General features: G+C 32.8%; 1 protein-coding gene across 5 annotated transcripts in view; it reads left to right on the top strand.

Annotated features, from left to right (window-relative positions):
• Rap1gds1 (Rap1 GTPase-GDP dissociation stimulator 1) overlaps positions 1 to 26,945 on the top strand; it is a 124,373-nt gene that overhangs the window by 51,100 nt on the left and 46,328 nt on the right. For 3 of the 5 annotated variants that reach the window (XM_047567049.1, XM_047567047.1, XM_047567052.1), the window contains 2 exons: positions 2,399 to 2,524; positions 24,094 to 24,240. In XM_047567049.1, the coding sequence (XP_047423005.1) occupies positions 2,399 to 2,524; positions 24,094 to 24,240 (273 nt within the window). The remainder of the gene's footprint in view (positions 1 to 2,398; positions 2,525 to 24,093; positions 24,241 to 26,945) is intronic. The other 2 variants (XM_047567051.1, XM_047567050.1) reach the window with 1 other exon arrangement.

Raw genomic sequence — 26,945 nt, 5'->3', positions numbered from 1 at the left:
CAGGTCTTGAAGAGTAGACCATCTTTTTAGACTATTGACCAGCCCTACATAGTCTCGCCTTGAGTCAGAATCCAGCCTGCTGTGATCAGGGTCAGACTCTTTGGTGGGAACACAGGCATGTGTACAGTAGGGACCTGTTTGAATAAGAGTGACTGCCATCACAGCAATTCTGAAGCCTCTCAATATAATATATAATGTTTTAAACATATTCTAATATAGTTTGAAAATATATGTATCTGAAGCATGGTTTTTAAATTAGCTAAGAAAGGTTGCTGTTCTTAGTTAAAAATGGTTTTTTTAAGAGGAGTTTACTTTCTCCAGAGGCCAGCAGTATTGCCTTTACATTGACTAAAAGCTGAGGACTATACCAGCCTTGTTCTTTTTATGTTTCTGAGTAAAATACAGTTCAGTTTTATTTAATGCCACAGTTTTCCTTTAATTATTTACCTTCAAGCATTCCGAGAATACCTGAATCTTTTAATTGTGAAATCAGTTGTGAAAAATTGGTATGTAAGCAGGCTGGGAGATAGCTCAGTTGGTAGAGTGCTTGCCTCACAAGCAGAAGGCCCTGGGTTCAATACCCAGCACTGGAAAGAAAAAAAAAATTGGTATATAAGCATTTAAGTCATAAGAGCAAAGAATAGTTAATACCTCGATGTTTTCATTGCTTGAGGAATAGTAGCAACAAACAAACAAAATAATATATAACAATGTGTTCCATTTATGAAATGAGTGTAGATCATATTATTACTGACTTTCTTATGTTAAGAGTTGTCAGTGAAATGATCCCAACTGATGGAACCTAGGTATAGCTTGGCGAAAGGGATAATAAACATTGGTCTTTAATTTGAGTTGGTGACATGTTAATTTAATATTTAAAATCTATAAAGATTTATAAAGTAATAGTTAATGTAAGAGGTAGATAAATAGATTGATGTGCCATCTCCTGTAGATGGTCACTGAATTCATGGGCATGTGTAGCATAATTTGTTTTTCTGACAAGTGGTAGGATACCTTCTACTACTGCAGTGTTTTAACATCTCAGTTGATAGATACCATTGTTAAGCTTTGTTATCACTGATGTGATAAACTAAAAGGTTAACTTAAGGTTAGCTTTAAAATAGGAAGTAATTTTAATCTTGGAATTTTAATCACAGAAAGTTTTCAGTGATAAGAGAAAGAATAGGAATGGTACCCTGTGACTTATAGCTATTTTAGGGGGAGGGGAAGATTTTTTTGGTTTTTGGCAGTACTGGGAATTGAACCCAGAGCCTCATGTAGGCTAAGCAAGCACTGTACTGCTGAGCCACATCCCTATCCCCCCAATAGGAAGGTGTTTTAGAGGTGACAGTTCACATCACAGCCCTCTGTGTTATGCTCTAATTTGAAAATGAAAGGAGAGGGCGATTATTACTTATGAGAATACAGGTGAATCAGAAACAAAGGAATGTATCTTCTTGAATGTGAGAGTGAGAAGATAGTTATTTTTCAGTAGGACAAATTATAGATTAAGGATTTAGCTCTGTTTGCTTACCTTTATTGAACAGAACATCCTGATGGTTTAAGTTTTGATGTCCAAAATGACTATTCTGATATTGGTTATTGGAAAATTTTTTTCAATTACATATCTTCATTAGTCTTAAATTTTGTAGTGTCCCCTCATGAAGCACTGTAAAGTGGTTATTTCCAATCATGACCATAGTGGTAGCATTGGAAGTCAATTAGTGGAAAATGATACACTATAAAGATAAGGGAAAAATGAGTTTGCAGTATAAGAAAACTTAACATTTGGTGCTTTAGACCTATAAATGTGTGGGTACAACAGCTGATATTAAGTGCTCCATAAAAAATGGGTTTTAATAAAGAATAGGAATGAAAATAAAGGAGTATGTGATTTTAATACGTCTTACCAGTTGAAAGGTAATATGATTTATAATGATCCAGTGGGGTGCTTTTTTTTAAAAAAAAATTGTTATTTTGGCTGTTTAGAGAACATATAGTAAAGAATCAGGCCATGTGATGGATTAGTTTATAACTGTAGTATTTTAATTACCAGGCTCATAGAAAGAACATTGCCATCATCACATGCTACTTCCAAAGCACATTCAGTTATTGTAAGAAGATAGTGATAAATTAGTGGTAATGAAAGTTAATTAAAAATCCTTTTGGTTTATGGCAGAAATTATCAACAAAGAAAAATATGACCCCCTCATTTTTGTGAACTTATTTCATGAACTATTTAGTAGGGTCATAACAGGGTATTTTTGAATAGAAATGTACTTTTCAAATAGTAAGTCACCGTAAACATTTTAATAGTAGATACTTAATTTACTAAGGGAGATGTTAATGTAAATTGTGAATCTGTAGAATTTTAATTAAATATACCTTTTATTTTCAGAATTTATGCGAATTCCGTGTGTGGATGCTGGATTGATTTCACCACTGGTACAGCTGCTAAATAGCAAAGACCAGGAAGTGCTGCTGCAAACTGGCAGGGCTCTAGGAAACATATGTTACGATAGCCGTAAGTGTTGAGATGTCAGTAATACACTTGTAAATGTTTAAGAATTGTGATTTTCAGATTAATTTAATTTTTTTGTTAGGACTGACTCTTCTAGGCTGACCAATACATTAACGTGGGCTAGCATGATTTAGCTCTACTCACTTGGCAGAACCACTGTGGCCTACAGGCCACTGTATTCTTAACTAAGAAGTGACAGGAAATTATCTTCCTCTGTTACCATAAGAGGTATTTTCTGATGAGAGAGTAAGTATGTTTCTAAAATTGGGGCTTTCAAATTTAGCAAAAATACATATAAATAAATAAATAAATTCAGTAAACCTTAGGGTTTATGAAAGATGTGTGTCTGAATGAGAATGCTTGTGGACAGTTTTTAAAGTGTCTGAGTCTGTCCAAATAAAATTTTAATTGCTTTTTATTCAGTGAAAACATTCAGAAAACCCATTATCTTCTCAAAAGCTAGATTGACATTTGCATTGACTCCATTGCAACTTGTCATTATTCCATTGTCATCTTCAGCACCTTCTATAACACACTGTTCTGGACAAAGCAAAACAAGAACTTGGGTATGGGTGTATTGCAAAAATGTTACAATGTCTACTGCTTCTTCCCGTATATAAACAAAATACAGAAAACCCTTGGTTGAAATCAATTGAATTAGGCTTAACCTGATTTTCCTTACATTTCTATTTTCTAAGCCCAGACCACATACTTATCATTCACTTTTAAAGCCTTCTGGAAATTTAGTCTTATTTATATAACTAGTATAACTTTTAATGCCTAAATTCCTTGTTAACATCTCAAGTGAGTGGTGTTTTATTGCCAACACAAAACGGGTGACCCTTTTATAATAGGTAGTGCTTCAAAAAGTGATTCATGCTTATGAACCAGGTAGAAATTAAGAGTATGAATATTAATTTATGATAAAAGAAAGAAGAAAAAAATTGAAATTATAGTTACAGTTATAACTGTCCTATAGCAGACTGGTAAGGCTGGCCTCATTTGTTCTCCCTTCCTTCCTTTTTCTGTAATGTGTTATGAGCCTTAAGTTTAAATTATCAGTGACATGTCTAAGGATGTGGCGGTCTTACATCAATTTTAATTTATAGTTTCTAGTCTCCAGCGCTGCCTATAAATTTACTTATCTGCTCCTTTGCTTCTGTTTGTTTTATCTTAGAGCATTAGCTTTATTCACAAAATGCTAGTACTTTATGTTTATAATTTTGCATTTTCATAATTATGATTTTTATTATATACTATGTCTTGTAATCTCCACTCTCAAGAATGAGCCATTTTACATTTTGTGATTGATTTTAGCAATCTGTTAAAAAAGACCTCCACACAGTAATAGGCAAGGATTAATGATATGTAGTTGGAGAGTATTGGTTATTACTCTTTTTATTCTTATCCTCCTTCTATTTTTTACTAGGATTTAAGGCTATGGGAAGTATTCTTTAAGCCTTGTTCAGCTTAGTTATTCTTGAATTGAACATTGTTTGGACATAGGGAATATTATCTGTTTTGAGGACGTTTGTCCTGGAGTTTTACTTAGTATTGACAAAACAGAAGAAACAGTGAGTGATCTTTTATCTAATATTGCAGTATATTTTGTGGGCACAGAGTAATTTATTTCCTGTGTACTCTGAAAATCCTTGAAGTTAGAATAATAAATGTCCAGTTAATAATGTTATCATTTTGGTGAAGTTGAAGTCCATTATTATCATGTTTATCATATCCATTTCCTATATCTTAGGAGATACACAGTAAAGTTCTGTGGATATGCTTTAAGTTATGAAGTTTTTTTTTTTGTTTGTTTCACTTATTTATAACTACTTCATCCTCATTTGGTTCAATGGAAATTATGGTTGAATGGTAATTAAGAGTAGTGAATACAAGCCATGGTTTTATGCTTTTAGGCCTTGGTTAAGGAAAATGAAGTTGGCATTCTTAAAAATGAGTATACGTAAGAATTGATATATTGCTGTAACTTAAGTATGATGAGCATGTGTATATGAATATACTTTCCTTAAGACTGCATGCTTTCTTATTATCTTTTAATTTGAAATTAAGTTTCTGTGAATTTAGTGATTTCTCCAGAATTATTATAGGAACACAAGAATCTGTATTCAAATTTAAAGAATGATGTAAAAGTCTGTAAATGTGATACTTGTATGGTTACTTATGAATTTACTTGAAATGTGTTTCTTATTTATTTTCTTTTAACAAACCTAAAACATAGGTTTCTCTCTTTTTTAAAAGTTTTTAATGGCTTCTTATTCTAATTAATTCATCAACCTTCTTCCCTCTCAAAAAGGTAATGTTTTATTTTTGAAGGAAAATAGAAAGCTATGTGAGAGCCTTGTAAATACATGAAAGTTTTTTCTTCCAAATACAGTATGTTTTAAATTCACACTTATGTTTCATCAAACTTACTTGTCAAGTTTAAGCAGTTGACTTAAAATGTTTTACTAATGTACTCCAAACGAATCACTTCTTAGTGTGATTTTTATTCAGGGTGATAGTAAGTTGCAGTAGATACTAAAGCTGATATATACAGAAAGTACTGTAAGCAATTCACTATTGGAGGAAAAAATTCAAGAAATTTGCATGTGTGTTATGTATTTTTACTTACAAAGTAAAGCATATGCTGACATATTTCAGTTAAAATAGTTTATTTGAAAGGAGGGAAGCTCCCTCTGAAGAAAGAAATACCATAAAATTCATGGAAATCTTTAAAAAAGAAGTAGGTCAGATTTCAGTTTTAACAGACTCGACAGTTTCCATTTTAGGAACTCTTCCTAATGGAAGAAACGGTCTTATATAATCTTAACATCAAGTAACAGACTGACATAACTACTAAATAGAACAGTGTAAGGCTTCGTTGCTGATGAACTTTTTGAATCCCAATTCCCCTCTTGCATATACAGATGAAAGAATCATTGACTGGGAACCTTTTTCATTTAAAACACCTGGTCTATTTCTTTTCTCCCAAATAGCTTCCGAGAAGCTTCATTTATGAGTTTCTCTTTCAAAGTATCCAAACAGACTTTTATACAAACAACATTTTAAAACTTTTGCCCTTTAACTTTGCCAAAATAACTCTTTTTATAAGAGATTTGACATCTCTCAAAGAAGAGAAAAAAATTGTATTTCAATTTAGAAGGAAATGCTCAGGAATGTGGTTTTAAATAAAGAGAAGCAATATCATATTTCAAAAATGCATTGTTTGACCTATTAATTACACATTCTTCTCAAAGGTGATATAAAAAAAATGAGTGTTGGTTTCTTCCTGTATGGCCATCTTTGTGGCATTCCATTCTTTCATTGATTTATTCTGTTTATACAACTGTGCACTTTTTAAATTGATATATTTTAATGACTTTATAGTCTTGAAAAGCCTCATGTTAAGTTCCCATCCTGTGTTTATAATTTCAAGGGATAATTTGGCAATTGGAGATTGAGTTTTCCATGTTTGTGACTATTTTTGCCTGAGGCCTGGAAATCACTGGGTGTTTGATGCATTAGTTAAAAGATATTAGTAGAGGCAGGAGAAAATGATTACATAAAATTAAATATTTGTCTTTTTTATTCAAAGAGGAAAAATCACATGAACATTTTTAAATCAAATATTCCTCTTTACAGAAATAAAATTTATGTTATAATTAGTCCCATGATTGGAAAGATATGGACACTTAAGGAAGAAAGCTGATGTGGTAGCTTGTTTCACATGATGTAAAAGAGAAAATTATATTATTGATTACTGATGAGTAAATAAATATTGAGAATGAGAGTAATCAGACCTGGCAAAGAGAGTATTTATGAAATAAATATTATTAATTTAATTGACTTCAAATAATATTGATGCTCAAATATATGAATGCACCCATTTGTATGTTAGTAATTCTTACTGTGCTACACTATTTTTACATAAAGGATTAAGAAAGAATGTAAGGTTATGACTGCAAATGCTGAAAATGATAGTGTATTTATACTATTTTGTACAAGAAGTTGGTCAGATAACTGTGTATTAATACAGTACAGACATGCTTTGAAATTGCCCAAGTAATCAAAGTGTATTTGCAGCTGTTGTAATTAACAGGGAACTATTTATGAGTGGCATTTAAAAATAAATATTTATTTCAATGATATACATTAGATTATTTGATATGTTATTAAAAATTTTTGGAGGTCTATTGCCAATTTTTTTCATCATTTAGTTTTAGAATAAAGTAGAATTGTCAATCAGTAAGTAACATAAAAATAAGATTCTCAACTTTGATCAGTTTATTTTGTGAATGAGTCTGTTATCAAAGTGTATTATATATATAAGTATAAGCAACTATATGGTATTTTTAGAGAAATTATAATTATAACTCATAATCACATGAAAATATTTCATTGTAAAGATGCCATTAAGTATATAAAGTAGATACTGTTTTATAACCCTTTCTCAAACTGAAAAAAGGTGGATGCATAAAAGCTTTTAAAGTAGGAAAAAAATAACATGAACAAAGGAACACAGCTTGAGAATAGAGTACACATTAAATATATGAGTTTGGCAGAATAAAAATAAATAGATGATGAGAGTACTAATTGCAGATGTTTTTTAGAAATTAATCAAACAGTCTGTTGCTTAGGAAAATTAATATAATTATGATATAAAATTTGTATAACTGTGTTTAAAATCTTAACATGCCCCCAGAAGGCAGATGTAATGGATATGATTTACAGCTCTGCATTTATTGAGTTGTCGTTTAATTTTTCTGATTTTAGTTTCCTCATTGGTAAAGTAGGTTTGTTATATGGATTAAATAAGGTTTATATATAAAAGTATCACACAGATTATAAATTACTGTGCAAAGCAAATACTGTGATTATTATTTCTAAAATGTGTGCTGCAGCCTAATGTAATACACACACACACACACACACACACACACACACACACAAATATTTACAGTGAAGCTATGAAAGCCAGAAAGGGAGGCAAAGATAAATCTGGGAGGAACAATGGATAATATATTTAATAACTATAACTATATGAAAGATACATAGTTACAGAGCTTGAGCTTCTTCGTAGCCAAGATGGAGAGTTAATATCCTATGTAATTTTTATGTCATGCTAAAAAGAAATTTTCCATTTCTTAAAGAAACAAACAAACAGACAAAATGCTAGAAGGAATTTATCCATAGGATATCCTTAGTTCACCAGTGATTCTTTGCACATACCTAGTTAAAACTTGTAAAGAATATTGACTGGTATTATAGTATAGTTCAATACTAGTTCTGCAAATCTTGCCCAAAGTGTTCTCCATGTCATTGTTTCTTGTATTAATTGTCAGTAGAATCTAAGAAATAGGGACTGGGGTTGTGGCTCAGTGGTAGAGTGCTTGCCTAGCTCCTGTGAGGCACTGGGTTTGACCCTCAGCACCACAAAAAAAAAATAAATAAATAAAGTGAAAGTTAAAAAAAAAAAAAAAAGGGTTAGCTCGCCTTTAAAGAAAAAAAAGAATCTAAGAAATAATAGTATTTTAGTGAGGATAGTTTTATTTGGGAAACAGTCCAAGTATGTTAACTTTGGATAGTTTGAACTTGGTTCAGGTATATAGTCTAAAATTTGAAGTTTTGATTTGAATATATTTTAGTTGAGTTTTAAATCAGAATACAATTCTACTCTGCATTCATTATCCCTGGTCATTTTCTTCATGTCACATAACATATACAAGTTGTGTTACCTGAGATGAAAAAAATTTGTTTATCTTTGTTGTTCATTGTCAGTTTGATGAAAATCCAGTTTGCATGACATTATTTAAAATACCACATTGGCGATGTTGCATCAACCTACACCTATAATAAGATTGCTTACAATCATACATGTCCACACATATACATTAGTGCATGTAAAAACTGATGCAGTCTGAATAGGCTCTGTAAATGATACCAGCCAGGATATTGTACTTGAGTTGTTTGATATTACCATTGTAGGAATCTGAATAAAATATATAAAGACTTTTCTTTCCTTTCTTTCTTCTGTCTTTCTTTTCCTTTGTAGTACTGTATGGTCGAACCCAGGCTCTCTACCATGCCTTTTTTTATTTAGAGACAAGGTCTCACCAAGTTGCCCAGACTGGCCTGGAACTTCGAATTCTGTCTCATTCTCCCTAGTCACAAGGGTTAAAGGCCTATTCTACCATGCACAGCTATACAAGACTTTTCTTGTGCTTTTTGGGTTGTTTTGGTTTTTCCTTTCTTCTTTGGTAAATTCTGAGTCACTAATTATATCTAAATAAAAAGTCCAAAACCTTCCTATATTCAGGATTCATATATATAAAGCAACTTGTTTCTATTACCCCTTGAGGGAGGGAATGGGGTAGCACACACACAATTTTAAAGCATAGCCTAAAATATGCTTTGTTTTGTTTTTACCGGGTTTGTACAATTAAAGGGCAAAGTTTCCTTTAATTTTTCCCCCTCCAAAAATTAGGGAAAAAATTATTTTAAAAAGTCAACCCCAAAATAAGATTTAGGTAGAGAGAAATCATAATTCATGTTCTTGGGATAGGATCCATTGGTCAAGGACAAAGTGGATTTCTGAGAGAAGGTGTAATTGATGGGGAAAGCCCCCCCCCCCACATGCTTCCCCCTGTGTGTGCGTGCATGCACATGGGGTGGGGTAGGGGAGAGGTACTGAAATTATGAACACAGGTCGGTATAAGAACAAAAAAGTACATTTCTTTTTTTTCTTTTTCTTTTTTTTCTGAATGGAAAACAAAGGTGGATGAATTTAAGCTAAGTAGGTGTTTTCTCAGTTAAGATTAACATGCAGACAGAAAATATTGCTAAATTAAAGATTATGGTATTTAGAAGCATTTTTGTTTTACACCTTTATTTATTTATACTTGACAAAATTGTATGTGTTTAAGGTGTACAGTCGATGATGTGAGATACACACATTGTGAAATGATTGCCACAATCAAGTTAAGACATCTTTCATCTCACCTAGTTACATCATGTACATGTGCCTGCAGTAAGATCCATCCTTTTCGTAAATTTAAAACATGCATTGCATTGTCATTAAATATAAGCTCCATGCTATACATAAATCCCCAGAATGTATTCATATTATAATTGAAAGTTTATCGCCTTTGGCTACCATTTCTTCATTTCCCCCACCTACCAACCCCTGACAACCACAATTCTACTCTGTTTTTCAATGAGCTCAACTTGTTAACAGTCCACATGTAAGAGTATTTTTCTTTCTGTGTCTGGCTTGTTTCATTTAGCAGAATGTCCTTAAGTTTATCATTGTTATTGCAAATGGCAGGATTTCCTTTATCAAGACTGAATGATATTTCAGTGTCTGTATGTATGTGTATATGTAGTCACGATATCTTTATCCATTTGTCCATCAATAGATACTCAGATTGTTTTCATTTCTTGACAGTTGTAAATAATACCACAGTGATTATGGGATAGGAGCTATCTCTGGACATACTAATTTCATTTCCTCTAGCTATATGCCTAGAAGTGGGATTATGTATTTTAATTCATTAGTAACTTCCTGATTGTTTTTCACAATGGCTATACCAATTTACATTTACACAAACTGGGCTCTTTCTTTCTACCTGTGCCAATACTTGTGTTTTTTACGGCCATTGTAATGATCTTAAAATGCATCTCTTAAAATGTATCTCTTGTGGTTTTGATTTGCATTTTTCTGATGATTAATGATGTTAATTACCTCTTTATGGATCTGTTGCCATTTTTATGTCTTCTTAGAAAAAAATCTACTCAAGTTTTTATCCATTTTTAATAGGGTGATTTTGTTTGCTCTTGATTTACATGCATACCTTATATATTTGTGATAGTACCCCTCTTGGATCCATGATTTACAAATATTTTCTCCATTCTAAAAACTGACTCTTCATTTTATGAATTGTTTTATTTTTTTATTGTTTTTTAAATTTATATATGACAGTAAAATCCATTATGTTATATTTATACAGACATGGAATATGTCTTTTTCTAATTAGAACCCCTTTCTTGTGGGTATATATAATGGTGGGATTCACTTAGGTATTTTTATATATATATATACACGTATATGTTAGATTCATTCTACTGTCTTTCCTATTCCTTCCCTCCTCCCTTCCCTTTATTCCCCTTTGACTAATCCACTGAACTTCACTTCTCCCCCACCCCCTTATTGTGATTTAGTTTCTGCATATCAACAAAAACATTCAACCTTTGGTTTTTGGAATTGACTTATTTCAGTTAGCATGATAATCTCCAGGTCCATCCACTTACTGACAAATGTCATAAAGTCATTCTTCTTTATGACTGAATAATATTCCATTGTGTATATATACCACAATTTCTTTATCCATTCATCTGTTAATGGGCACCCAGATTGGCTCCGTATCTTAGCTCTTGTGAATTGAGCTGCTATAAAAATTGATGTGGCCGCCATCACTGTAGTGTGCTGATTTTAAGTCTTTTGGATGTATGCTGAGAAGTGGGATGACTGGGTGAAAGGATAGTTTCATTCCTAGTTTTCTGAGGAATCTCCATGCTGCTTTCCAGAGTGGTTGCACCAATTTGCAGACCCACCAGGAATGTATGAGTGTACCCTTTCCCCCACTTTCCTCAACAGTGTTTATTGTTACTTGTATTCTTGATAGTTGCCATTCTGACTGGAGTGAGATGAACTCTCAGTGTAGTTTTAGTTTGCATTTCTGTAATTGCTAGGGATATTGAACATTTTTTCATATATTTGTTGACTGATCGTATTTCTTCTTCTGAGAAATGTCTGTTCGATTCCTTTGCCTGTTTGTTAATTGGGTTATTTGGTTTTGGTGTTAAGTTTTTTTGAGTTCTTTGTGTACAGTGGATATTAATACCCTATCTGAAGAGTAGGTGGTAAAGTTTTCCCTTATTCTGTAGACTCTCTCTTCATGCTCTTTATTATTTCCTTTTCTGTGAAGAAGCTTTTTAGTTTGGTGCCATCCCATTTATTGATTTCTAAATTTTATTTCTTGCACTCAGGAATCTTGTTAAGGAATTTAGTTCCTGATCTACTATTATTGAAGTCCTGGGCCTACATTTTCTTCTAGTATGTGCAGGTTTATGGTCTAATTCCTTGGTCTTTGATTCACTTAGAATTGATTTTTGTGCAGGGTAAGAGATAGGGATTAACGTTCATACTATTACATATGGATTTCCAGTTTTCCCAGCACTGTGTTTATTGAAGAGGCTGTCTTTTCTCCATTGTATGTTTTTGGCACCTTTGTCCAGTATGAGGTAACTGTATTTATGTGGGTTAGTTTCTGTGTCTTCTATTCAGTACCATTATCTATGTACCTGTTTTGGTGCCAATACCATGCTGTTTTTGTTATTACAGGTCTGTAGCATAACTTAAGATCTGCTATTGTGATGCTTCCTGCTTCATTTTTCTTGCTAAGGATTGTTTTGGCTATTCTGGGTCTCTTATTTTTCCAAATAAATTTCATGATTGGTTTTTCCTATTTCTATGAGAAATGTTGTTGGAATTTTAATATGAATTACATTAAATCTATAATTAAATGCTTTTGGTAGAGTGGCCATTTTGACACTATTAATTCTACCCATCCAAGAACACGGGAGATCTTTCCAATCTTCTAAGGTCTTCCTCAGTTTCTTCCTTTAGTATTCTGTAGTTTTCATTGTAGAGGTCCTTCACCTCTTTTGTTAAATTGATTCCCAAGAATTTTATTTTGTTTTTTAGAATATTATGAATGGGATGATTTTCCTCATTTAACTGACTCATCATTGGAGTATAGGAATGCAGTTGATTTGGGGGTGTTAATTTTGTGTCCTGCTACTTTAATGAGTTTGTTTATGGTGGGGTTTTTGGGTTTTCTAAATGTAGAATCGTGTCATTGGCAAATAGGGATAGTTTGAACTTTTATGGTGCTGAGAATCAAACCCATTGCCTCACACATGCTAGGCAAGCACTCTACCATGGAGCCACAACCCAAGCCCCAGCATTATCTTTTTATTATGTTTTTGTGCAGTTTGCTAGTTCTTTATTAAGAATTTTTGTATCTGTGTTCATCGTGAATACTAGTCTGGAGTTTTCTTTCCTTGATGTGTCTTTGTTTTGTTTTGGTATCAGAATGAATGCGTTTGGAAAAGTTCCTTCCTTCCCTATTTTGTGGAATAATTTGAGGATGATTGGTATTAGTTCTTCTTTAAAGTCCTGGTAGAACTTGGCTGAGAATCCATCTGGTCTTAGACTTTTCTTTGTGGGTAGGCTTTTGATTCTTCTTTAATTTTATTACGTGAGATTGATCTGTTTAAATTTTCTTTATCGTCCTGTTTCAAATTGGGTAGGTCATATGTCTGTATTAATTTGTCAGTATCTTCAAGATTTTCTTACTTATTTTCAAAATAGTTTCTGGTTATCTTCTGTATTTCTGTAGTATATATCACCATATTTCCATTTTCACCATGGATTTTAATGATTTGAGGTTTTTCTCTCTTTCGGTTAGTTTGCCTAAGGGTTGATCAATCATTTATTCTTTCAGAGAAGCAACTTCTTGTTTCATTCAAAAAAATTTTTTTAAATCTCTGAATCATTGAGTTCTGCTCCGATTTTAATTACTTCTTATCTTCTGTTGATTTTGGTGTTGATTTGTTCTTTTCCTAGTGCCTTGAGATGTAATGTTAGATTATTTATTTGGTATCTTCTGTTCTCTTATTGAATGAGCTCAATGCTATGAACTTTCCTCTTAGGACCACCTTTATAGTTATAGTGTCCTAGAGATTTTGATATGTTGTATCACTATTCTTATTTACTTATAAGTGTTTTTTTTTAATTATACCCCTGATTTCTTCTGCTTTCCATTCATCATTCAGTAGTGAATTTATTAGTCTCCAGGTGTTAGTTTGTACTTTTTGTCTTATCATTGATTTCTAATTTCAATCCATTATGGTCTGATAGAATGCAGGGTATTATCTCTCTTTTTTTGTATTTGTGTAAGAGTTGCTTTTTGACCTAAGACGTGATCTATTTTAGAAAATGTTCCATATGCTGAGAAGAAAATATATTCAGTCCTCAATTGATGCAATATTGTATATATGTCTGTTAAATCTAGATTATTAATTTTATTTTTAGTTCTGTAGCTTCTTTATTATAAACTTTTTGTTTGAATGATCTATCTAGTTTTGAGAGTATTATTGTATTGTGGTCTATTTAATTCTTAATTTTGGAGGAGGGTTTGTTTGATGTACATAGATGCTCCATTATTTACAGCATGAATATTTATGACTCTTATTTCTTGTTGTATGATTCCCTTGGGCAGTATGAAATGGCCTTTCTTGTCCCTTCTGATTAACTTTGTTTTGAAGTCCACTTTATCTGATATGAGAATAGAAACCCCTGCTTTTTTATAAGCTCCATGTGAGTGATATGTTTTTTTTCCCATCTAGAAAGGACATTTCTGCCTTAGAGAAAAATAATAGAAGTTAAGTGAAAATATTTTTAAAAATTAAACCAGTAAAGAGGGCAGTGAATATAGTGTTTCTGGCATGGCCTCTATCTTCCCAGTAAAGGAGAAGTTCAGCTCATAAAAGTCAGTATCAAGGTGATGGTTTAAAATTTGGGGCGAATGGCAGGGCGGCGAGAGTTCAGAATTAGGGCTGTGTGGACATGTTATAAACAGTCATGAACACATGATTTTTAAAAAATAACCAAATGGTAACGTGAGCCTTCCAAGGTTTGAAATCTTGATTTTACATCCAGTTACTAATGTGTGTTGTCAATTTAAAATGTGTGCAGTGTGAGCTAAGGAGCTATTTGGTATTTAGATGTGTGGACAGGAAAGAGCTACTAAAAGTAACAGAAACTGGTAGTTTCAGTTCTGTACCATTGTATAGTTTGTATTGCAATGGGAAGAGATGTGAGGCAGAGATATCAGGAAGTTCTTATAGTAGACCAGGTGTGACATGGTAAATACTAACTTGAGACGAGAGAATGAAATTAAAATCTGAAGTGAGAGACAGTGCTCAGATTGAGTTGTTTATTACCAGTTGGTTGGTTCTTGCTTAACCCTGCACTAGCTTTAAGCAATGTTAAATACGTGGGTAACCTTTAGTATAGTTTACATTTTGATGAACTGTGATCTTGCCATTTTTGTACTTGAGATCAAGTTGAAATCCTTTGTTTATTGTTAAAATGGAATTACTAAATTAAGATTTTATAACTTTTTATGTTAAAAGAATCATAGACAAGGAGTAATTTATGTCACTTATTCTCCCAATGATTGATTAGTTTCCAAGTAGTACTATGTTATTAGAAAGGTAACACCTTAAGGAAAACATAGAGTAATGCTCTTTGAATAATTGTTATTAATTTTATAGCTATAAGAGTGGAAGCAATATGTGAGAACATTGCACAGGGCAAAATAGATGATATTTCTTGAGTTAAATCAGAAATCATGTATATTCACTGCATTAATTAATTTTGTATCTGGGATACCCAGTTACCTCCTGAATGACTGTTGAAATTTTCCTTTCCTGATTAACAAGTCTTAATAGGGTAGGAAAAGTCTGAGTTAGAAATCTCTGAAAGAAAAGGTGTTTGTTTTGTTTTGAGTGTGGTTTAAATCTGTTTTGTTTTCTTTATCACCCTTGTTTCACCTGTTAAAGGTGAAGTTTAGACTTAAAAAACCTAAAATTTCTAGTTTGCCTATTGAAACACCAATGGTACATATTATCCTCTGTTCTTTTAAACAGTGTTTTAATTTTTCTATTGTTTTTCTTTTAACCAAACTGAAGTACTGACAGCATTCTCTATTTTTGATCAAAGTTGTCCCTTCTACAAGTTGGGGATATTTCCCTTTGATAAGAGGGAATATGAAAAAGAAATGCTATTTAAAAGTGAATAATTTACATTTTCCTCACTGGGTAAATATTTGTCACTTTTGGGAAATAGAACTATTATCAGCTCAGGTTAAATTTTTTTTTGAGTTTAATAAACTATAATTTGTTTTTAAACTATAGATCTCAAACATTTGGTAATAAAATAATATAGGCATAAAAATAAAGGTAGTAGAAAACACAAGCAATTTCTTTAGCAAATGTAGTATCATTTATGGATCTTCTATTATACAAAATATTTTTGAAAAAAATAGAATTATCGAACAATTTAAACTGATGTGAGAAATCTGTTGTAGTACAGAAATTAATACTCATTTCGGCAGGCACAGCTTACATATGCCCATCAAGCGCTTTGCCATGACCTAGTTTTAAACTGCATCTGTGGTACTAGTGCTTTGGGAAATGAATTTATTTCTTCTCTGCTCTTGGTCTGGTATTACACAAGTAAATACATAGAAACTTTAAAATTTTCCTGCAAAAGGCAGCATTTAAATTTGAATATAATATTATGTCACAAAATTGCAAATGTTGTGCTTTTTTTGATATGTGAGTATTTAATCATCATAGTGACTTTTTCCTCATGACTCATTTGTGTAATTTCCCTGATGTAATATTTATAGCTTCTGCATTTATATCTAGTTTTTCATGGATTTTTACCTGCACCTGGAACATGAAAAAATTGCTTTTTGAATTTCAAAAAAGATGTTGATGGGTTCAGGCTTTTCATTTGAAAGCTTATAATATATTTGAATATGTCTTTAAGTACATAATAAAAATTTACCATTTCGGCTATAGGATAGAAGGAAATATAACCATCAGAAATTAATTCTTCCCTAACAGAATTCATAAATATCTTTTGACTTTATCTTTAAAAATGACATAGGTGTGCACTGCATCTGTGGTACTAGTGCTTTGGGAAATGAGTTTGTTTCTTCTCTTCCTCTCTTGATCTGGTATTACACATGTAAATAAATAAATAACTTTAAAAATTTCTGGGACAAAGGCAATATTTAAATCTGAATATAGTATTATGTCACAAAATTGAGATTAGAATTAGGAACAAACTTTTTTATCATCAAAGACACGTCTTTGTGTTTCATCTTGGTATCTATGCCATGGGTCGTATAATGATGAATAAATGCAAGGAAACTCTTACTTTATACCTGTTTGTTCTTTGATGTGTACACCAAATTGTGTAACCCACAAATGTTCATTGAACCCAGTGTATTCAAGGCACTGTGCCAGTTAATGAGGATCATAGGAGAAAATTTTTTTTTTTTTTTTTTTTTGGGTGCTGGGGTTCGAACCCAGGGCCTTGTGCTTACAAGGCAAGCACTCTACCAACTGAGCCATCTCCCCAGCCCCCATAGGAGAAAATAAAAGCAAGAAATCTGTATTCTTGTGAGTCATGCACAGAAGATAGATAACAAACAACTGAAAATTACAAAAAAGAAGGCACTTACAGATTGTGATCATTAATATCAAAGTAATTAATAAGGTGAGGTAATGGAGAGTATCTGAGGGTGAAGAAAGTTGTGAGGATGTTATTTGAACTGAGATTTTAAAAATGAAAATAAGCAGGCTATTGATAGAGAAGGGGAAGAAAATTGCATATAAAAGTGTAGCAATTGCAAAGCTGAAAGGAGAAAACAGAAAAGAGACCAGGCAGTGAACAGGGAGAGTGTTGTGCTGTAAGATTCAATAAATATAGAAGACGGGTCATGGGACAGAATCATGGACGACCAATGGAAAGACCTGTCATAGTCCAGGCAAAACATAATGGTGATGGGTTAGGTTTAGGTAGTGAGGATAGAGAGAATCAGAAGAATTTGGAAAGTATTCAGGTTGATGGATTGAATTGGGAGGGAAAGGGGAGAAATGCAGAGTGATTCATCAAGAACAAGTTGTTACAAAGCATCTAGCCCCCCCCTTATCCCCCTCTCTCCTTTGCATGAATCCACTCAGCAGTTTTTCTCTGTTGTTATGGGATTTCTTTGTGTGTGTCTGCTTGCTTTTCTGCTTTCTACCATGCATGGAGCAGCATGAGACCTTCACCAGACTCCAAGCAGATGTTGGTACCATGCTCTTGGACTTCCAGAACCATTAGCTAAAATTAACCTCCTTATCGATTACCCAGTCTCAGGAATTCTCTTACAGCAATAGAAAACAGACTAAGACAGTGACATTAGGGTTGAACCTTGAAATTATTAGACTGAAAGAAGTTGGACATAGACAAATAACATAATTCATTTATATAAAAGGCAAACATCTATAGTGACAGAAAACTGGTTCCCCGAGGCCAGAGGCAGAGGAAGATGATCTGCAAAGGAACATGAAGGGTTTTTTGGTTGTGAAACTTTAAATATCTTGTGACCAGGTGGTTTCTAGGTTTCTAACTGTTAAAATCCATCAGTTTTATACTTTGAATCTACATAGTTTATCCTATGTTATTTTATTCAATAGAGTTAATAAAAAAGGGAATATGATCAGAATCTAAATAAAATAGCACAATAGAACAATTTAATAAATTGTAGTAAGGATTTTAAAGACGTTTTGAGAAACATGACCATGAATCTCTCTGACCTCTCCAGGTGAAACTCATTTCCTCATTTGTGCTTCCATTATACTGTGAACACTTTTTTGTGTTCACAGCTTCAGTGTTTCCTTTTACAATCCGTTCTTCCCCTTACTCAAATAAAACTGTGAATTAGTTACATTTGCATTCCCATCTTATTTAGTGTATGAAACATGGTGGTCTTTCCCAAAGATATTTGGTAAATGAAGGAGAATGAATAGTTATTTGGTCACAGATTTTGGGATACCTTGAATAAACTGACTATGCAATACATGTTGGCAGTCAGTACTTTAAACAAGGAAATTATACTCCTATTAAATAGTGTTTAGCTTAGATTATAGGTAAGCTAGAGAAACCCTTTGATTTTACTTGTTGTGTATTTATAAATATTTATAAATATTAGGCAATATACTTACGTTATTATGAACATTTTACTCCTGTGAAGTTTTATGTAAGCCTCCCCCCTCACTTTTTTAAATCCAGAAGAGGTCTGTGTTTTTCTCTCTGCTTCTGTGACACTCTGTAAAAAACTGTTTTGAAGCTTTTATTCTGTTTACTTCTTGTCTTCCTGGTTAGAATAGAAAGTAAAGCCTTTTTATGTCTGTTATAACTGACTAAAAGGTTAATATTTAATGAGCACCTATTCTATAATTGTTAACATGTCCATTTCTCCCAAATTCTGTCAGGTTTTGTTTCATATATTTTGAAGCCCTATTTATGGATGCGTATATATTTTAGAATGTCAGGTTCTTTTCCTAAGTTAGTCTCATATCATGTGTAACGTCCCTCTTATCCCTGGTAATATTGCCTGTTCTGATGTCTGCTGTATTGTCTGACAATATAGACGTAACAATTTTCCTTTGAGCTTGCATGATGTATCTTTTTCATGATATGTTCTTTTATTTCTAATATATTGAATGTTCTTAGATTTAACGTGGGTAACTTGTAGACAGTGTGGTTGGGTCTGTTTTTTTTTTGTAAAATCCTATCTGAATATTGCTACCGTTTTTTTGTTTGTTTGTTTTGTTTTGTTTTGTTTTGTTTTTTCTTTTTCTAGCTCTACCTTTTAAGAGAGAGGTTTGGATTTGAAATCTACCATCTTCTTAGTTGTTTTCTGATAGTGAGAACTATTCTTTGTTCCTTTCCCTTCCCCTCTTTTCTGTCTTTTGGATTTTTTCCTATTTATCTTCAATACTGGTTAATTTAACCTTCTAATTTTATGGTGATTGCACTGTGATTTGTAAAATTAAAATATCTTTAATTTGTTACAGCTCATCATCAAATATTGTCATATCACATATAGTTTAAGAATCTTAAAACTATAATTCCAGTTCTACTCTCCCATGCTTTGTGTTATTATTTTCATGTATATTAGAAACCCCACAGTACATTGATAGTTTTTACTTTATGTAGTCTTTAAGAATAAGAGGAAACTCTTGTATATTTATTTTCATTTTAATAATTTTTCAGTGCATTTTTAGTCTTTGGGTAGATCCATATTTTTTGCCTAATATTGTATGAATTTTGCCTGAAAAGCTTATTTAATAATTATGCATAGTAAGTTTATTGGCAGTGACTTCTCTCAGCTTTTATGTATTTGAAAAAGTTTTTACTGCAAGTCAGGCATGGTGGCATACACCTGTAATTCCAGTGACTTAGGAGGATGAGGTAGAAGGATCACAAATTCAAAGTCATCCTCAGCAACTTAACAAGGCCCTAAGCAACTTAGCAAGATCCTGTTTGAAAATAAAAAGGACTGGAGATGTGGCTCAGTGGTTAAGCATCCCTGGATTTATTCCTGGTTCAAAAAAAAAAAAAAGAAAAGAAAGTTTTACTTTACCTTATTTATTTAAAGATATTTTCAGTGGGTATATTATTCAGGGTTGTAAGTTACATGCTATTCCATTAACTTCTTTCTAGCATAGTTCCAGATAAGAAATTTACTGTATTTCTTGTTTTTATTCTTCTGTAGTAAATGTTTTTTTTTTTTTTCTTATGGTTTGCCTGCAGAAATTCTCCTTTTGGTTTTTAGCAGCTTGGCAGTGATGTATGTAGATGTGTCTAGTTGTCCTATTGGCTTTGCTTGGGGTTCTCTAAATGTTGCCTTTCACTATATTTGAAAAGTCTCAGTGGTTAACTCTTCATATATTTCTTCTATTGTAGCCTGTTTCATTTATGCTTACATTAGACTATTGACTATGTTCCTTCATCTTATGGGTGCTCTAGGTCCCCTTACCCCATTGTTTCCATTTCTTTATATTTTAGCTTGTGTAAGATCTCTCCTCCTGTCCCCCTACCCCATACACCCAACTTTCTCTCAGTGATTAAACCTGGTGCCTCACACATGCTTGGCAAGTCCTTACACAGAGCTGCATCCCCAGCCCATTTTATTTTACCTTAAGACAAAATCTCACTAAGTTGTTGAGGTTGGGTTTGAACTTGATGAGTCTCCTTCCTTAGACTCCCAAGTAGCTGGAATTACAGGCCTGTACCACTGCACCCAGTGAATTATTTCTCTTGTTCTACAAGTTCATTGAATCTTTCTTTGGTTTTTCTGAGCCTCCCATTTAGCCCATTGGAGTAATTCTTTATCTTTGATAGTGTATTTTTATTTCAATCATTTCCATTTAACTCTGATACAGTCTACCACTTTTCTCTAAAATCCAACATCTGTTCATGGATGTTATTCACTTTTCCCACCATATTCTTAAATATATTGATCATAAAGGCCCTGTCTGATAATTTTAACATCAGTCTCACCTTTGAATTTGGTTCTATTGGTTGTTTCATCTTTTGACTGTAGGTATTTAACCCTCTCTTTTGGAAACACATCTAAACTTCTTATTGAATGCTGAACACTAGAGAGGCAGTAGAGATTAACTGTATGTAATTGCTGGAAATGATCACACTTCCTTTTATGTTGGGCTGTTAATATAGGGTAGAACTCAAGCCAGTCTAGTCAAGAGTTGAGTTAGAGCTAGCCATGGTGTTGCATGCCTGTAATCCCAGCAGTTTGGGAGACTGAGGCAAGAGGATCACAAGTTTTTGGCCAATCTCAGCAATTTAGCAAGACCCTGTTTCAAAATAAAAAATAAATAGGACTGGGGATGCAGCTCAGTGGTAAAGTGCCCCGACGTTCAATCCCAAGTACTGGTTTAAAAAAAAAAGAAAAAAAAAAACTCAATCCACATTTTGTTGTTACCAGCTTTACTACAATATCTACTGTACTGACAGTGTCTTCTTCAAATTCCTTTGCTACTGGGGTGCTCTTCCTTGTACTTAGAGTGGGGATGCTGGAGGACCTTTCCTAGTGTTCCTGCTCTCCCTTCAGCCAATGGTCTTTCATTGCGCCTGTACCACTGGTTCCCTCCTTGCCCTGGCTCCTTTTCCTTTGGTAGGCTGCTTTTGACAGGAAGCATGTGGATATAATCAAGGAATCATAAATGATGTTAAAATAAAAACAAAGACAGGGAATGTTGAATAGAGTTTCAAATCCAAAGACACAGATTCAGATGGAAAAGAAACAAGTGTTCCAGCAAGGGTCAGAGGACTGGTTTTTTTAAAGGGAAAAAAGGAGACATTGGAGTGAGGTGAAGTAACTTGTTTTAAATAATTTTCAGTTGGGCCTGTTCATTACAGAGTTTGGAATGAATTTAGTTCGGTGCTGGAGGGTCTGTTCACACATTAAACTACACATCATTGGTTGTAGGAGGCTGTCCCAAGGGGTTTGTCAGTAAACAGTGAGTCTTCAGAAGTAGCAAGTAAGCAGAAGTCCTAGGATAGACAGCTGTCACAACCTGAGGTCTTGTAAGCACTTTTTTTTTTTTTCCAAACAGCATTCTTTATCTGGAAGTTAAAGATGAGGAACTTGAATCTGTGAGGTAAACTGTACCCTGTCAAATGTGATTTCTGAGGCTTACGTAGTATTTTGTTCTCTCTCTTGATCAAACTGCAGCCTTTTTTTTTTTTTAATTATTATTCTTATACAGAGCATCCATCAAAATGCTGTTAACCTGTGGAGTAAAAGATGGCTTCTAAACAATACTCACTTTTTAAAAAACGTGAAGCTTAAATATTTCATGTTGTTCATATAGAGCAGTATATTAGTTTCTTAGGGCTCCTGTATGTAACAAAGTACTACAAATTGGGTGGCTTAAAACAGGAGAAATTTATTGTAATACAGCTCCAGAGGCAATTTCAGAATCTTATTCCCTCTGAAACATGTAGAAGAGGCTTTTACCAAACTCTTTCTAGTTTCTGATGGCCTCAGGTATTCCTTGGCTTGTGGAAGCAGACCAGAGTCTCTGCCTCTGTCTCCACATGGCCCTCCTTTTGCACCTCTCTTCTCTTGATACAAGGACACCAGTCATAGGATTAAGGACCTACCCTACTCAAGTACGACCTCATATTAACTGATTACATCTATAGTGACCCTGTGTCCAAATTATGTCACATTCTAAGGGGTACAAGGAGTTAGGACAAATACTCTTGAGGGACAGTTTGATCTATAAAGATAGGAATGACATCTGTATCTCAAAAGTATACTCCCAATTAGTAGCATTATCTTATACAAATAAAGATATTAAAGACTAAAGTCTTGCTAAGATATATGCTTATGAGTAAATCTCTGTTGTAAATTTTTATTTTAATGTTTTAATGCTCAATAACTTAGATAATTTGTATATATTTTATTGGGAAATTAAACCATGGAAATCAGATTTCTAAGTGAGATTTGAATGACATTTTTAACTGGTTCATCTACTAGTTACCCTGGCAATGTAAGAATTTTCTATGCTCTTATTAGCTGATTAGCATAAGGTCCTGTTCTGTATCTATAGCAATACAATAAAACTAAGTAGACATGGTAAGAAATTAAATAGACAAAAATATTTTATTATTTTAGGATAATTTCCTAAAACTTTGTATAATTATGAAGCTAGTGTTTCTCAGGGAAATACTAGCATATGTATGCCATAAAAAATCATATGTATTTTCATTGTCTCAGTGATGTTCAGCATTGCTTATAAAGATATGATCTTAGTCCCACTCCTTTTATTAGGAAACTGAAAATCTTTTGTTTACTAACTTCATAGTATAAGTACCTTGTGAGCTATTGTGCTAATCCTTTTATTACCTTAAAACTGTCCATTACGGTAGCTAGTCATCAAATTTGGCTATTAAGCAACTGAAATAACTAGTCTGAATTGAGATGAGGGTAAAATACACATGGATATTGAAGATTTGTTACAAAGAAGAGTATAAAATGTTTCATTAATAATGTATATATTGATTGCATGTTGATTTTTAGATACATCAAATTGAATAAAATTCTGCTAAAATTAATTTTTAACCTTTTTTTTAATCTTACTAGTAAATTCAGGTTACACGTGACTTGCATATTTCTGCTGGACTGCACTGTTCTAGAGACTATCATATTTTATGTAAGGAAGTCAGATTTAGAGAGACATTTTCCTTTTATCTCTTTAATTTCAGCATTCAATAGTTAGAAAGTATTCTAAAGCTATTTATATGTTCTAACAGTTAAATGACATTTGTTCTATACATTCTATAATGAAGAATATATTTGACTATTGCCTGATCACTGGTTGTGATATTGAAATGTACTTGGCATGAGCTAGAATACAGGGACTGATAGGAAGATATAGCTAATGATTTCCAAGCTGAGAACAAAAACTTACACCACAGAACATCACTTAGTTCCTTTTTTGTACTTACACAGAAATGTCTTTTGTGAAGGGGTTGGGAGTGATAAGATTCACAGCGTAAACTTCAGGACAGAGAAGTTCCTTAAGCTCTTGTATGATGCCAGTGAGGATAATCTTTTTTCTCTTAGAATAAAAAGTGTCTCTTTTTCCCATCCCACCCCCATTTCCATGTTTATTCGTTCTGGTTTTTTTTTTTTTTTTTTTCCCAAAAAGACATATTTAGTATCCCATCTATGTTTATTTTCTCCTTACTCACTAATTAAGGAATAACAAACACTGTTATGTTTTGTATTTGCAATTATAAGGTACATTTCTTTTTTGTTTTATTTTTAATTTAACTCTTTGTTTTACAGATGAGGGCAGAAGTGCAGTTGACCAAGCAGGTGGTGCACAGATTGTAATTGACCATTTAAGGTCACTGTGCAGTATAACAGATCCCGCCAATGAGAAGCTCTTGACTGTCTTTTGTGGCATGCTGATGAACTATAGCAATGAGAATGGTAAACAACACTGAAAACTTGCTTTATCTCTGGGGGAAAATTTAAAATCATTTTTATTTATAGTACGCAACAAGTATTTTTGAAAAATGATAAAGAATTCATAAGGGCATATAAAGTTAACAGTTAACTCACATTAAATTACATTGTTTTGAAATTACAAAATGGTCTCATTCACCAAATGGGACTAGTATTTGATTGGTGGCCATTGTTAATCAGTACCCAAACCTAAAAAACAATGCTTTGGTATGGTTTAAGCTTTCTTGCTGTGAACATTTTTTAAATAAGCAATATTAAAAAGTAGCTTCATGTTTATTTTATTACTGCCAGAAGTAGCTTTAAGACATAAAATTTTCTTTAGAAGTAAAATTATTTTATTCTAGATATATTTACTTGGAAAAAGAATCTTCAGTAAAATCTGGCTTTAGAAAAATAAAGTTCAAAATAATTGCAGCTAGCTCATTTTAGAAATTGGATTAAGTATTTTTTAAAAGCAGTTTCTTCTGTAAACAGTTTTTAGAAGCTTTACTCCCAATTTTCAGATGGCCTGTATATTAATTAGATGAAAATTTAAAAATTATATTAAAACTTCATATACCTTTGTGTCAAAAAATATCTTTATTGTCTTATATGAAATACTGTGTGGATCAAACACTCAAATTCCAATATGTTCCTGGCATGTAAGCCAAATAAGGTCTTTCTGTGGTTGGTTTCATAATGGCATTTTACATTATTGTCTTTCTATAGAGACCTTTTATTTGCCTATTGAATGTGTAATACCATACTTTCATGTGTTCTACAAGTACATGGCCCTCTCAGCATATATTCCTTTTTTTTTTTTTTTTCCACTTTTGGTACTTATGGCTCTAAAGAAGTGTTCTCAATAACTAAAAAAGAAAAAGTTAAACTTTGAGAAATGACTGCTGACATTTAACCTTTGCTGTTATCGACAGTGAGCTGTGGGGACTGTGGCAGATCAAAAAGCCCATGTCCTATTGAAAGGGGAGAGCTACTACTGTTTAGTTAGCTGTTAATGTGTGACAGTTTAGCCATATACTGTCAAATGATTGTATCTGGGGAGGAGGGAAACTGAAATTGTTTTTTTTCATGTGAAATATGAATTTTAAATGTTGGGCTCCATTTTTTTTTTTTTTTTTAAATACTGTACAAGCTAAATAGAAAGTATCTTCAGGTCTCATCCTGTTCATGGGCCACCAATTTTAAACCTCTAAATTTTAAAAGTATCCATACTAAAATATAAAATAGTTTTTGTTAATGAAATGGCCACCCTGTTGAACTTGAGCTAATAACACTTGGTGGGCTTTATATGGTCAGTTACTTCTATTTTTCCTCCTCTTTGGTGAATCTTTTTTGAACAGAAAATACCTTAACTATGATCAGGAAAAACAGAAAGGACAAAGTTCAGGTAATCTACAAAATGAATATCTAGTTCCTGAGGAACTGAACTTTGACCTTAGTACCCAGCTCTCTGAACTGCATTAAGAAATCATTGGTCAGTCGTTCATTCATGTTGCTTCCTTTCCTTTAAACTTCATTTGAGCTTGGCCACTTGAAAAGTTGAAAAAGTGCCAAGTGGGATAAAGATAAGGAAACTGGTCATCAAATTGCTATAGCAGCTTTGGATATAATAGAATTCATCATTAGGCATCTAAACTAATTGTCCTTGGAGAAAGTTGTTCAAAAATCTGTGTAAAAGTTTTCCAAACAGCCAAATAGTTCTCAAAAGCATCACTAATTCTAATCTAAAGCAGATAATGAGTTGAGTTCCTATAATAGAATTTCAGTGTGTAGGAAAGTGTTCTGAGAAGGTGATGATTAACAACATGCAGAGTATGCAGACTTTGAATAATATACTTTTAAGAATTGCCTTTGTTCTAGTGTTAAAATATTCCCAAGAAATAACTTAGATGTTTTGGAAAGCTATATTAACTTTCCTCGTGTTATTGTGGTGCAAATGGTATTTTTGTTCTAAGCATTGCATATTGAGTTTACCTTTTAAAATTAAGTGGGTAAAACAAATCATCTTTAGTATTTTTTTTTCTTCTTCTGGTGCTGGGAATTGAACCCAGGACCTCGTGCTTGCAAGGCAAGCACCCTACCAACTGAGTTATATCCCCACCCCTATCTTTAGTATTTGTAAGAAACAAATGCCAAACTTTTGACTGTCATCTCTTTTGTTTCCTTTTTCTATTTTGTCATGAGCTTTTTAGTTTGTGAACAGAATCATTTTCTTTTTCATGCTTTAAATTATGTACTGTTTGGTTTACTTTGCATTACTATTAAACATCTTTATTGTTGTGTTTATTATTTACTTAACTTTTTTCATTAAAATTAGTGTTTAAAGACTTAAATATTAGACCTTCTTCGGGTTATTTGATATTAATCCTGTCCACCTAGATGAATCATTGATACCCTCCCTCCAAGAAATGGAGCTTTATGAAACTCAGGAGGCACTTGAAGTTCCTTTTTATGTGATTAACCATTAAATTTCAGTACACAGCTTCTGCTAATTTATCAGTAGATTATATGATAATCTCCTTTCTATTCCAGCAGAAAAATTAACTGTGTCTCTGGACCCAATAACCTAACTCTTATCCATAGTTAGGGAATTTCTCACTCCATGGATAAAATCAGTTAAATATACAGGTAAGATTGTACTGAAACTAATCACAAAGATCCACTAACAG

The sequence above is a fragment of the Sciurus carolinensis genome, chromosome 10, assembly GCF_902686445.1.
Source record: "Sciurus carolinensis chromosome 10, mSciCar1.2, whole genome shotgun sequence".
NCBI lineage: Eukaryota > Metazoa > Chordata > Mammalia > Rodentia > Sciuridae > Sciurus > Sciurus carolinensis.
Note: the sequence above shows the minus strand (reverse complement) of the source record. Positions and strands in the feature narration are given on the sequence as shown.